Here is a 12,957-nt window from a genome sequence, read left to right as displayed (position 1 = left end):
AATTTAGAGCAGAAATAGTAAATTTCATCTGGTGGGACCTCAAAGCTGGTGCTTAAGTTTTGTTTTATTTATGATGAAGAAAGCATATAATAAAAACAGGAAATATCAGATTGGAAGAAAAGATATTCCTTAGCTTATTCTTTGTTGTAAGAAATTGGAAGTTAGGCAGTGAAGGTGAGATTTTAATCTGGGGAAGGACACAGACATCAAAATCCAAGAAGCACAAAGAATTCCCATTAGATTCAACAAAAACCAACCATCAACAAGACATATCATAGTCAAATTCACCAAATACACAGACAAGAATTATGAAAGCAGCAAGGGGGGGGCGGGGTGGGGAAAGTCCTTAACTTATAAGGGAAGACAGATCAGATTCGCAGCAGACCTATCCACAGAATCTTGGCAGGACAGAAAGGAGTGACAGGATATATTCAACCTGCTAAATCAGAAAAATATGCAGCCAAGAATTCTTTATCCAGCAAGTCTGTCATTCAAAATAGGAGAGATAGGGGCACCTGGGTGGCTCAGTCGGTTGGGCATCTGACTTCGGCTCAGGTCATGATCTCACAGTCCGTGAGTTCGAGCCCCACATCGGGCTCTGTACTGACAGCTCAGAGCCTGGAGCCTGCTTCACATTCTGTGTCTCCCTCTCTCTCTGTCCCTTCCCTGCTCATGCTCTGTCTCTGTCTCAAAAATAAATAAACATTAAAAAAAAAATTAAAAAAAAAAAAAGGAGAGATAAAGAGTTTCCCAGACAAACAAAAACTAAAGGCGTTCATCACCACTAAACTAGTCCTGCAAGAAGAATTTTAAGGCAGACCCTTTAAGTGGAGAAAAGACAAAACAAAAAAGACCAAAAGCAACAAAGATTAGAAAGGACCAGAGAACATCACCAGAAACACCAACTCAACAGGCAACACAATGGCACTAAATTCATATCTTTCAGTACTCACTCTAAATGTCAATGGACTAAACGGTCCAATCAAAAGACATAGGGTATCAGAATGGATAAGGAAACAAAACCTATCTATATGCTACTTACAAGAGACTCACTCATTTTAGACCTAAAGGCACCTGCAGACTGAAAGTAAGGGGATGGAGAACCATCTATCATGCTGATGGTTGTCAAAAGAAAGCTGGAGTAGCCATACTTACAACAGACAAACTAGATTTTAAAATAAAGACTGTAACAAGAGATGAAGAAGGGCATTATATCGTAATTAAGGGGTCTATCCACCAAAAAGATATAACAATTGTAAATATTTATGCCCCCAACATGACAGGACCCAAATATATAAGTCAATTAATCACAAACATAAAGAAACTCATTCACATTAATAACATAATAGTAGGGGATTTCAACAAGGAAACAATGGCTTTGAATAACACACTGGACCATATGGACTTAACAAATATATTCAGAACATTTCATCCTAATACAGCAGAATACACATTCTTCTCGAGTGCACATGCAGCATTCTCTAGACTAGATCACATACTGGGTCACAAATCAGCCTTCAACAAGTACAAAAAGATTGAGATCATACCTTACATATTTTCAGATCACAACACTATGAAACTCGAAATCAACCACAAGAAAAAAATGTGGAAAGACCATGAATACTTGGAGATTAAAGAAAGTCCTACTAAAGAATAAATGGGTTAACCAAGAAATTAAAGAGGAAATTAAAAAGTACACAGAAGCCAATGAAAATGAAAACACAACAGCCCAAAATCTCTGAGATGTAGCAAAGGCAGTCATAATGGGGAACCTAACCTCATCTCAAAGATCTGGAAAAAGAACAGTAAATAAAACCCACAAACAGCAGAAATGGAAAATAATAAAGATTAGAGCAGAAATCAATGGTATTGAAATAAAAAATAACAGTGGAACAGGTCGATGAAACCAGGAGCTGGTTCTTTGAAAGAATTAACAGAATTGATAAAGCCCTAGCCAGACTGATCAAAAAGAAAAAGGAAAGGACCCAAATAAAATCGTGAGTGAAAGAGGAGAGATCACAACCACCATTGCAGAAATACAGGGGCACCTGGATGGCTTAGTCAGCTAAGTGTCCAACTTCAGCTCAGATCATGATTTCACAGTTTGTGAGTTTGAGCCCTGCATCAGGCTCTGTGCTGACAGCTTGGAACCTGAAGCCTGCTTCGGATTCTGTGTTTCCCTCTCTCTGTCTGCTTGTCCCCTGCTCATGCCCTGTCTCTCTCTGTCTCTCAAAGATAAATAAACCTTAAAAAAATTTTTTTAAAAAGAAATACAAACAATAATAAGAGAATATTATGAGCAATGATATGCCAACAAATTGGGCAATCTGGAAGGAATGGACAAATTCCCAGAAACATATAAACTACCAAAACTGAAACAGGAAGAAATAGAAAAATTGAACAAACCCATTACCAGTAAAGAAATTGAATCAGTAATCAAAAATCTCCCAACAAGCAAAAGTCCAGGGCCAGATGGCTTTCTAGGGGAATTCTACCAAACATTTAAAGAACAGTTAACACCTAGTCTTTTGAAGCTGTTCCAAAAAATAGAAATGGAAGGAAAACTTCCAAATTCACTCTACAAGTCCAGCATTACCTTGATTCCAAAACCAAAGACCCCACTAAAAAGGAGAACTATAGACCAATTTCCCTGATGAACATGGATGCAAAAATTTTCAACAAAATACTAGCAAACCAGATCCAACAATACATTGAAAGAATTATTCACCATGATCAAGTGGGATTTATTCCTGGGCTGCAGGGCTAGTTCAATATCTGCAAATCAATCAATGTGATGCATCACATTAATAAAAGAAAGGATAAGAACCACATTATCTTCTCAAATGTGAAAAAGCATTTGACAAAATACAACATCCTTTCTTGATAAAAACCCTCAAGAAGGTAGAGACAGACAGACCATACCTCAAAATCATAAAGGCCAAATATGAAAGACCCACCACTAATATCTTCCTCAATAGGGAAAAACTGAGAGATAAGGTCCGGAACACGACAAGGATGTGCACTCTCACTACTGTTATTCAACATAGTGTTGGAGGTCCTAGCCTCAGCAATCAGACAACACAAAGAAATAAAATGCATACAAATCAGCAGGAGGAAGTTAAACTTTCACTCTTTGCAGATGACATGATACTCTATGTGGAAAACATTAAAGACTCCACTAAAAAACTGCCAGAACTGATACACAAATTCAGCAAAGTTGCAGTTGCAATGTACAGAAGTCAGTTGCATTTATATATACCAATAATGAAACATCAGAAAGATAAATCAAGGAATTGATCCCATTTACAATTGCATCAAAAACCATAAAATACTTAGGAATAAACCTAACCAAAAGGTGAAAAATCTATACAGTGAAAATCATAGAAAGCTTATGAAAGAAATTGAAGAAGACACCAAAAAATGGAAAAACATTCCATGATTATGGATTGGAAGAACAAATACTGTTAAAATGTCGATACTACCCAAGGCGATCTACATATTCAATGCAATCTGTATCAAAATGACACCAGCATTCTTTACAGAGCTAGAACAAACAATCCTAAAATTTGTATGGAACCAGAAAAGACCCCAAATAGCCAAAGCAATCATGAAAGAGAAAACCAAAGCTGGAGGCCTCACAATTCCAGACTTCAAACTGTATTACAAAGCTGTAATCATCAAGACAGTGGGGTATTGGCACAAGAACAGACACTTGATCAATGGAACAGAATAGAGAACCCAGAAATGGACCCACAAACATATGTCCAACTAATCTTTGACAAAGCAAGAAAGAATATCCAATGGATTAAAGACAGTCTCTTCAGCAAGTGGTGCTGGGAAAACTGGACAGTGAAATGCAGAAGAATGAACCTGGACCATTTTCTTACACCATACACAAAAATAAACTCAAAACAGACGAAAGACCTAAACATAAGACAGGAAGCCATCAAAATCCTAGAGGAGAAAACAGGCAAAAACCTCTTTGACCTTAGCTGCAGCAACTTCTTATTTGACATGTCTCCAGAGGCAAGGGAAACAAAAACAAAAATGAACTATTGGGACCTCATCAAATAAAAAGCTTCTGCACAGCTAAGGAAACAATCAGCAAAACTAAAAGCCAACTGACAGAATGGGAGAAGACATTTGCAAATGACATATCAGATAAAGGGTTAGTTTCCAAAATCTATGAAGAACTTCCCAAACACAACACCAAAAACAAATAATCCAGTGAAGAAATGAGCAGAAGACATGAATAGACACTTTTTCAAAGAAGACATCCAGATGGCCAACAGACATGAAAAGGTGCTCAATATCGTTCAACATCAGGGAAATACAAATCAAAACCACAATGAGATATCACCTCGCACCTGCCAGAATGGCTAAAATTGACATTCACTCGGGCAACAACAAATATTCATGAGGATGTGGAGAAAGAGGAACTCTTTCACACTGCTGGTGAGAATGCAAACTGGTGCAGCCACTCTGGAAAACAGTATGGAGGTTCCTCAAAAAATTAAAAATAGAACCTACCCTACAACCCAGCAATGACATTACTAGGTATTTATCCAAAGGATACAGGAGTGCTGATTCAAAGGGGCACATGCACCCCGATGTTTATAACAGCACTGTTGGCAATAGCCTAAGTATGGAAAGAGCCCAAATATTTATTGACTGATGAACGGATAAAGAAGAAGTTGTATATATATATACAATGGAATATTACTCTGCAATCGAAAAGAATGAAATCTTGCCATTTGTAACAACGTGGATGGAACTAGAGGATATTATGCTAAGCGAAATAAGTTAGAGAAAGACAAATATCATATGGTTTCACTCACGTGTGGAATTTAAGATACAAAACAGATGAACATAAGGGATGGGAAGTAAAAATAAGATAAAAACAGAGGGAGACAAACCACAACAGACACTTAAATACAGAGAACAAACTGTGGTTGCTGGTGGGGTGTTGGGTGGGGGGAAGAACCAAAGGGGTGAGAGAAAATAAGGAAGACACTTGTTGGGATGAGCATTGGGTGTTATATGTAAGTGATGAATCACTAAATTCTATTCCTGAAATTATTCTTACAGTGTATGTTAACTAACTTGGATTTAAATTTAAAAGGGGCGCCTGGGTGGCTCAGTCGGTTGGACATCCGACTTCGGCCCAGGTCACGATCTCACGGTCCGTGAGTTCGAGCCCCGCGTCGGGCTCTGGGCTGATGGCTCAGAGCCTGGAGCCTGCTTCTGATTCTGTGTCTCCCTCTCTCTCTGCCCCTCCCCCGTTCATGCTCTGTCTCACTCTGTCTCAAAAATAAATAAACGTTAAAAAAAAAAAAATTTTAAATAAATTTAAAAAAATAAATTAATTAAAAGACTAAGGAAAATATACTTGAAAGTCAAAGAATAGCAAAATAACGTTAATAGGGAAAGGAATTTAAAAAATTCATTCAGATATATGTAATAATTTTCTTATGGGTCCTCATTCATCACAGACATAGGTTTTATTTATGTCATCTTATGAAAACCAGATCACATGAATGACCAAGAAATCCAGGCAGATGTTTGTGAAACAATTCTGTTAGATTTTCTGTCTTTAAATATGTGCTTTTACTTAATCCATTCTCTGTAGTATATGGTTAATCCACAGTAAATTATAGATTCAATGTTGGCTGATTTAAGGGTAACATTTATATACCTGTGGTATTTCTAGTCATATTTTCAATTTTAAGTAATGGCTGTTTTGGTTAATGTGGTTACGTTCCTATTTTTAAATAATTATATGTACATATACAATATGTGTTATTTATATTTTATATAAATAATGTTTATATTCATAATTATTATTTGCTCTTATTATAAAAGGGATTATATACTGTTACCTTTCAAAATGTTAGTTAGCCTGATTTTACATATAAACACAGACTACTGTGTTAATATCTGAAAGCCTAGGAATGTTCTTCCATCTCTTTCATCTTCTCCTGTTCTCTCTGTAGCCATCACTTCCAGCCACTGTTCTCAGTCCATACTATGTCTCCCTGTTCCTGCTAAATCAGGTTGAAATGGCCTTGCCTAGGGAATTGTGAATTCAAACATAGTAAATCTCGATTTGGCAACAGCTGTGAACAATATTTTCATTAAAAAAACAAACATTTTCTTAAGAATCTAATTTAGAACAACAGTCTTGAGAATGAACATTCAGCGCACAGGGCATGTACAAGATGATCCATGGGGTATATGATAAACTACTGGTGCTTCTGTTTCTATTTATGTTTCCTTATTCTCTTAAAAATTTAACCTTTTCATGCTTTACAATGTAAATAAGGTTCATAATAAGTTAATCTAGTAGAATTGAATGAATAGAATGAACCAGTGATTTTTTTTTTAACTGCTGGGGTATAAGAACAAAGAAATTTAAAAATCAGAAACATAGGGGCACCTGGGTGGCTCAGTCGGTTAAGCGGCCGACTTCGGCTCAGGTCATGATCTCGCGGTCCGTGAGTTCGAGCCCCGCATCGGGCTCTGTGCTGACAGCTCAGAGCCTGGAGCCTGTTTCAGATTCTGTGTCTCCCTCTCTCTGACCCTCCCCCATTCATGCTCTGTCTCTCTCTGCCTCAAAAATAAATATACGTTAAATAAATAAATAAATAAATATCAGAAATGTAAAGAATAAGAACATTTGCAAAAAAAAAAAAAAGAAGAAGAACATTTGCTTAGTAGTCTGATAGACTTAGATTTGATTGTTACCTCTTACATTTACTAGCTATTTGATCTTACGCAGGTTACAAAATCTCTCTATGCCTCAGTGTCCTCATCTATGGAATAGTAATAATCATATAATACTTAGCTTATAAGGTCTCTTGAAGAGTAAATTAAATGATGAATGTAAAGCACTTAGTGCATAGTATATAAGCAACAATGTTAGATGCTTACATGACTGGAAAAGGTCATAGGGAAGGTCATGTGGAAAGCTATGGAATAATAGACCTAAACTCAAGGTTTTCTTTCACTGAGACATTAATTCGAATTTTATTATGGTCTGAGAAGTTTCAGTTATCACACATTAGCATTCAGACAAATCTGTTCATATTTTATTTAAAATTTTTAAGTTTATTTATTTATTTTGAGAGAGAGAGCACAAGCAGGGAGCGGCAGAGAGAGAGAGAGAGAGAGAGAGAGAGAATCCCAAGCAGGCTCTGCACCTCCACGCTGAGCTTGATGCAGGGCTCAATCTCATGACCATGAGTGAGATCACAGCCTGAACCAAAATCAAGAGTCAGATGCTTAACCAACCGAGCCACCCAGGTACCCTAAATCTGTTCATATTTCAAAGAACATAGACTACAAAATCACTTTTCTGAAACAAGTGAACCAGCACAGGATGACCTGAGTTATACACAATGTTAATTTTAGTCCCATCAAAAATATATATTTATTCACACAATACAGATAGAAATTGAATGCCTAAAGTACATAAGTCTTGGATTCCTGAGGGCAACAGTGTTCTCTTCATATTTTTCACATACGAAGTTTGTTAATTTTCAATATTATTGCAAAACTCATCCCATTAAAGAGAAATTTTTTAAAGTAATCTCTAGGTTTGATGTGGGGTTTGAACTCAAGACCCCAAGATCAAGAGTCACATGTTTTACTGACTGAGCCAGCCAGGCACCCTGAGAGAATTTTTGTTGTTTGTAAAGAGGTAAAATAATGTAAGTGACAACCATTACCCATTCAAAAATTATTGTGCATCAAATTTGTGTGTGTGTGTGTGTGTGTGTGTGTGTGTATGTGTGTATAAAATGAGCAAAAGCTCATTAATAGTAAATATTGGAATTTTGCAAAACATCCAAAAAATCTGATCTGTTGATAACTTGCTCCAGAATTATAGAATAAACAATGAAAATTTAAAAAATCAGTGAGAAAATAAGTTTTTATTCTCAGAAGTGTAGTATTCTTACCTCATTGAGATTTGGAAGTTGTCTTCAGTCTTTTAAATGTAATTTTAAAAACAATTTTTTTAATGTTTATTTATTTTTGAGACAGAGGGAGACAGAGCATGAGTGGGGGAGGGGCAGAGAGAGAGGGAGACACAGAATCTGAAACAGGCTCCAGGCTCTGAGCTGTCAGCACAGAGCCCTATGCGGGGCTCAAACCCACGAACCGTGAGATCATAACCTGAGCCAAAGTCAGACGCTCAACCAACTGAGCCACCCAGGAGCCCCTGTCTTCAGTCTTTTATAATAGTACAGAGTCATTTCCCCCCAAAGCTTTGATGAATATTAAAACACATTTTAAAAGGTTTGTTTTGTTTTGTTTTTCATTTTAGGTTGTGTTGACCCAATCAGAGAAACCTTTGATTCAGAGACACCTCATGAACCTGAGTGACAGGATGCCTGGATAGTAGTTTTGTTCTGTGCTCATTATGGAATTCCAAGAGGAAAGGATGAAATGAAAAGGCAGAACACGGAGTCTGAATACTTATGACAATTGGCCTGACATAAGACTTTCATCTAAGTCAATATATGGCTTTAGCAGAAATTTTTCTTAAAGAAATAGATAATGAAGAAATGAGATTCAACAAAATATTCATAAAGGGCTCAACATGGTCAACAAAAGTGTTTTAAGCACCTATTATGTACAAAACTTTGCAAAATTCTGGGAGTGAGGTTGGGAGAGATGAAATATAATAAGATATGCAGATGAGTAAGACATTGTCTTTCACCCCAAGGAACTTCCACACTGGTGAAGGAGATACACTTGTACAAGGTAGGCATAGAAAATATTTTTAAAAACTGGGATAGTAGAAAGAAGACTTCTGGGGTTGGATCTTCGGCTTGGACTCAAAATAAGTTTCTCTTATTTACTGGTCTAGACTAAGTTGCCATAAGACAGAACACCACGTTACATTTGAATTTTAAGTAAACAATGAAGTTTTTAATTGTCAGTATACTGTATTACATGGGACATACACTAAAAAATTACTTTGTAAAAAAATCTGAAATTCAAATTGAATAGGGTATCCTGTATTTTTATTTGCTATATCTGGCAACCCAATCTTAAGCAATGTGCTCATTATTTATAGTTTGCCAAATCCATCCATCCTTTTCTGCTGTGTCCCTCCTGGAAGCTGACTCCTATGATCTCAATTTCCTGCGCTCCCTTACCAGTTGGCTTCCTGTTGAATTCAGTCATTGGGAGGGACTGGAAGGAGAGGAGACAGTAAGAGGAGAGAGATTAAGTTTTCTTCCTTGCCTCTTCCATACCTTAGCAAAGCATCATTGGTGGTGGCAGTAGTCTTCTATAACTACAAGTCATGCCTGACAGTTCCTCCTCCATGACGTCAGCTTTCCTGAGACTCTGGTCACATTTTCCCCTCCCATTGCTCCCTCAGTGTTAGGAATAGCAAAAACTTCCCTTTGCTGCTAACCTCTGGGTGCTTCAGCATCCCTTTTGGTTTTTCTAACTTTGCCCATTTCTTTGTAGGTAGTCTATTATTCAAAACCACTGAATTAAATTCTGTTTCCTTCCTGGACCCTGGTCGATAAAGCAAGTCTCTTTAGCTTCTTTGAGCTTTATCTTTTTAGCTTGTAAAATGAAGAAAATAATACCTCCCTCAAACATTTTTTGTACATTTTTGATTATATATATGGATATCTTGGTGGGCGCTCTAAAATTTGAGTTTGTATTTAGCACACTATATTAATAACTCTTTCCAGTTGTGGTATGGCAGAGTAGTGCCTATTGAATTAAATCTCCTGTAGATAACAACTATAAACTGATCAAATATTAACATCAGCTCTCTGAAGGAATTGGGTAATGACCCAAAGCAGGCAAGTACTGTTGCAGAGTTGAAAACTGATTGAAGAGAACAACACTGGGTGAGTTTCTCATTTTTATAGCTTTTGGACTGAGGATATAAACCAGTGTGCACCAGAAGGGAAGCTAAAATTCCAATAGTCTTACTGACTGAAGAACCATAGGACAGAGTTTAGGGCAACTATGTAGCCACTAGAAAATGAGGGGAGAAATCCAAGAAAGGAGAGTTCTAGAAAGAAGGAGTTCCAAATTATATTCATTACAAATTTCTGGCTTACCCTTGAATCATACCTATGTTGGGCAGACTCACACAGGCCAACTAAACCTAAAAGAACAGTACTGAGATTTAAGCTGCCACCTATTTCAGGAAAGTTGGCAGCTTGAGTCCCGCTATTTTAAGTGTCTATTAAAACAGTGAACACTTTTCAGAGAAATATAACAGAATCTAAAGTCTACAACACATCATTCACAATGTCTAAAATATAGCCCATAATTACTTGATGAAGAAACAGAAAACATGAACAATTTTAAAGGGAAAAGACCATTATCAGAGCTTGACCTCTAAGAAAACACAGATGTTAGAAGTATCAGACACAGATTTCAAAACCGCTATTTTAACTATGCTTAAGGATATAAAGAAAATATGCTCACAACATATGAAAAGATAAGAAATCTCAGCAAGAAAACAGAAACTATAAAAAATAAAAATTCTAGAACTGAAAAACACAATATATACTTAAAAATATCCACTGAATGGGATTAGAACAGAATGACTACGATGGAAGAAAGAATTAATGAACAAATCAATAGAAATTATAAAACTTAAAGAACAGAAAGAAAAGATTGAAAAAAAGTTAACAGTTTCAAAGGGCCTGAGGAACAATATCAAAAGGTCTAAACGAACATTGTATAACTGGAATCCCAGAAGAGAAGAGATAAAATGAATAAAACAAGATATTTGAAAAAATAATGGCTGAAATGTTCTTAATTTGATATAAGAAATTTATAGCCTCAAAAATCTCAGAAAGCCCCAAGCAAGATAAGTCCACAGAAAAGTCACACCCAGTCGTATCATAGTGAAACCCAAGATGAATAGAAAATTTTGAGAAAAATGACACATTGTGTACAGAGGAACAATTCAAATGTTCAAATGAATTCAAACAATTTAAACCTCATCAGTAATAACAAAGTTAGAAAACAGAACAATGTCTTCAAACTGCTGAAAGAAAAAACAAAATCCAGAATTCTATACTCAGCAAAATATATCTTTCAAAAATGAAGACAAAATAAGCACATTTTCGCATAAAAGAAAACCGAAAAAATTCACTGCCAACAAACCTGAACTGCAAGAAGTATAAAAGCAAGTTCTTCAGGTAGATGGAAAAGGATAACAGATGGAAATTTAGGTCTTTAGGAAAGAATGACGAGCATTTCAAGTGGTAAATATGTGGGTAAATAAGTATTTCCTAGCAATTTCCTAGCAGTGACATGAAAATAATTTTTTCTTGATATAGTGTCACTTTACAATAATGTATATAAATACACATGAAATAGTGATAGATCAGAAGTTTCATTGGAGACACCAAGACACAATAGAGGCCACCTCCAAAGAGGTATGGTAATCCAGATGCAGATTTTTCAAAGGAAATAGTCAAAAATATGTTAGATGATTCACCCATGTTAAAAGTAAAAAAAGTTTGGATTTTTGGAAGTTTGAAAAGTTTTTGAGGATGATTAACTGAGAGATAGCTATGTTGTGATGTTATTGTCAACTTTTACCATCCAAAGCGGTTGGAGTAGGGGACCTGACACTTAAGTCTAATGAAAGGGACCTCAATGGTACCAACGATTTGGTTAGCTTGATATGTCTACCCCATGATTGAAGGGCACAAGTAGGTTTATTTTATTTATTTTTTGTTTGCTAGTTCAGGTTTATTGAGATATACATAGAGTAAAATGCACCTTTTTTAGGAATACAGTCCTACGAGCTCTGACAAATGTATACAGTCATGTAAATAACACCACATCATTATCTCCAAAAGTTCTCTTTTGTAACCAAGTTCCTCATACTCTCAAGCCACTAACAAACACTGATTTGATTTTTGTCCCTTTAATATTGTCTTTTTGAGAGTGTCATATAAATACAATCATATAGTATATAGCTTTTTGTGTCTGCCTTCTTTCAATTATTATATTGCTTTTGAGATTCGTTTGTGTTGTTGCAATTATCAGTAGTTTTATGGATGAATTTATCCCAATCACCAGTTAATGATTTGGGGGTGGTTCCCCAATTTTTGGCAATTATAAATAAAGCAGTTTTAAGAATTTGCATACAGGCCTTTGTGTGAACATGTCTTCATTTCTCTTGGTCTAGGAGTGGGTTTTCTGGGGCAATATGTTAAGTATATGTTTAACTTCATTAGATTGCAAGATGGGTTAGTCAACAGCTTTAGCAGCAGAATGAAGGAGTGCTGTCTGCTCTCCCAGAGCACGCTGGGTTAAGGAATAGATAAGTGCTTACTAAAAGTCAGATAAACTTTGTGTCATTTATTACTGCCAAAACAAAACCAAATGCAAAAAACAGCCCAAAACATAGGAGCTTAGAAACAAAAAGCAGTAATTTATTTGCTTACAATTCTGCAATTTGGGCATGGCTTATGGTGGGCTTGCCTCTGTCGTGTTGGCTGGAGTATCTCTGCTCTGGTTTACTGGAGAATATGAAAATGTCTTCACTCCCATATCTGGTGCCTCCGCTGACATGACTGGATTACCTGGGGTCTGGCAGAGCCTCTCTCTCTCTCTCTCTAGCAGAGTAATTGGGCTAATTTACATGATGATTCAGACTTCAAAAGTGTAAAAATGGAAGCTGTAAGATCTCTTAAAATCTAGGCCTGGAAGTCACACAGCATCACTTTTGCCTCATTTTATTCAGACCATTCCAGTTTCAAAAGGAAGGAAAATAGACCCCATTTCTTCATGGGAGGAGTGGAAAAGCCACACTGCAAAAGGGGAATGAGAGGAGGGGTGAATGTTAAAACCAGCCTTAAGGACAATCGCCTCAGGCAACATTGCATCTGTCCTAGATTCTATTCAACAGTACTACTTGGAAGGACCATAAGGGCGTCAGAAGGGAAGTGGAGA

At 36.5% G+C, this 12,957-nt stretch overlaps 1 protein-coding gene across 10 annotated transcripts in view; it reads left to right on the top strand.

The window, feature by feature from the left end:
- LOC132694076 (uncharacterized) overlaps positions 1-12,957 on the top strand; it is a 225,942-nt gene that overhangs the window by 48,434 nt on the left and 164,551 nt on the right. For 4 of the 10 annotated variants that reach the window (XR_013556710.2, XM_078449684.2, XM_078449680.2 and 1 more), the window contains exon 3: positions 8,327-12,145. The exons of the other annotated variants lie outside the window; for them this stretch is intronic. Coding sequence is in view for 3 of the 4 variants with exons in the window: in XM_078449684.2 (XP_078305810.1) it covers positions 8,327-8,385 (59 nt within the window). In the remaining variant the exon portion in view is untranslated. Of the gene's footprint in view, positions 1-8,326; positions 12,146-12,957 lie in introns of those variants that run through there. 10 annotated transcript variants of the gene reach the window in all.

This window comes from Panthera onca, chromosome B4 (assembly GCF_046562875.1).
Source record: "Panthera onca isolate mPanOnc1 chromosome B4, mPanOnc1 haplotype 2, whole genome shotgun sequence".
NCBI lineage: Eukaryota > Metazoa > Chordata > Mammalia > Carnivora > Felidae > Panthera > Panthera onca.
The sequence above is the reverse complement of the archived record's forward strand: the minus strand, read 5'-3'. Positions and strand labels throughout refer to the sequence as shown.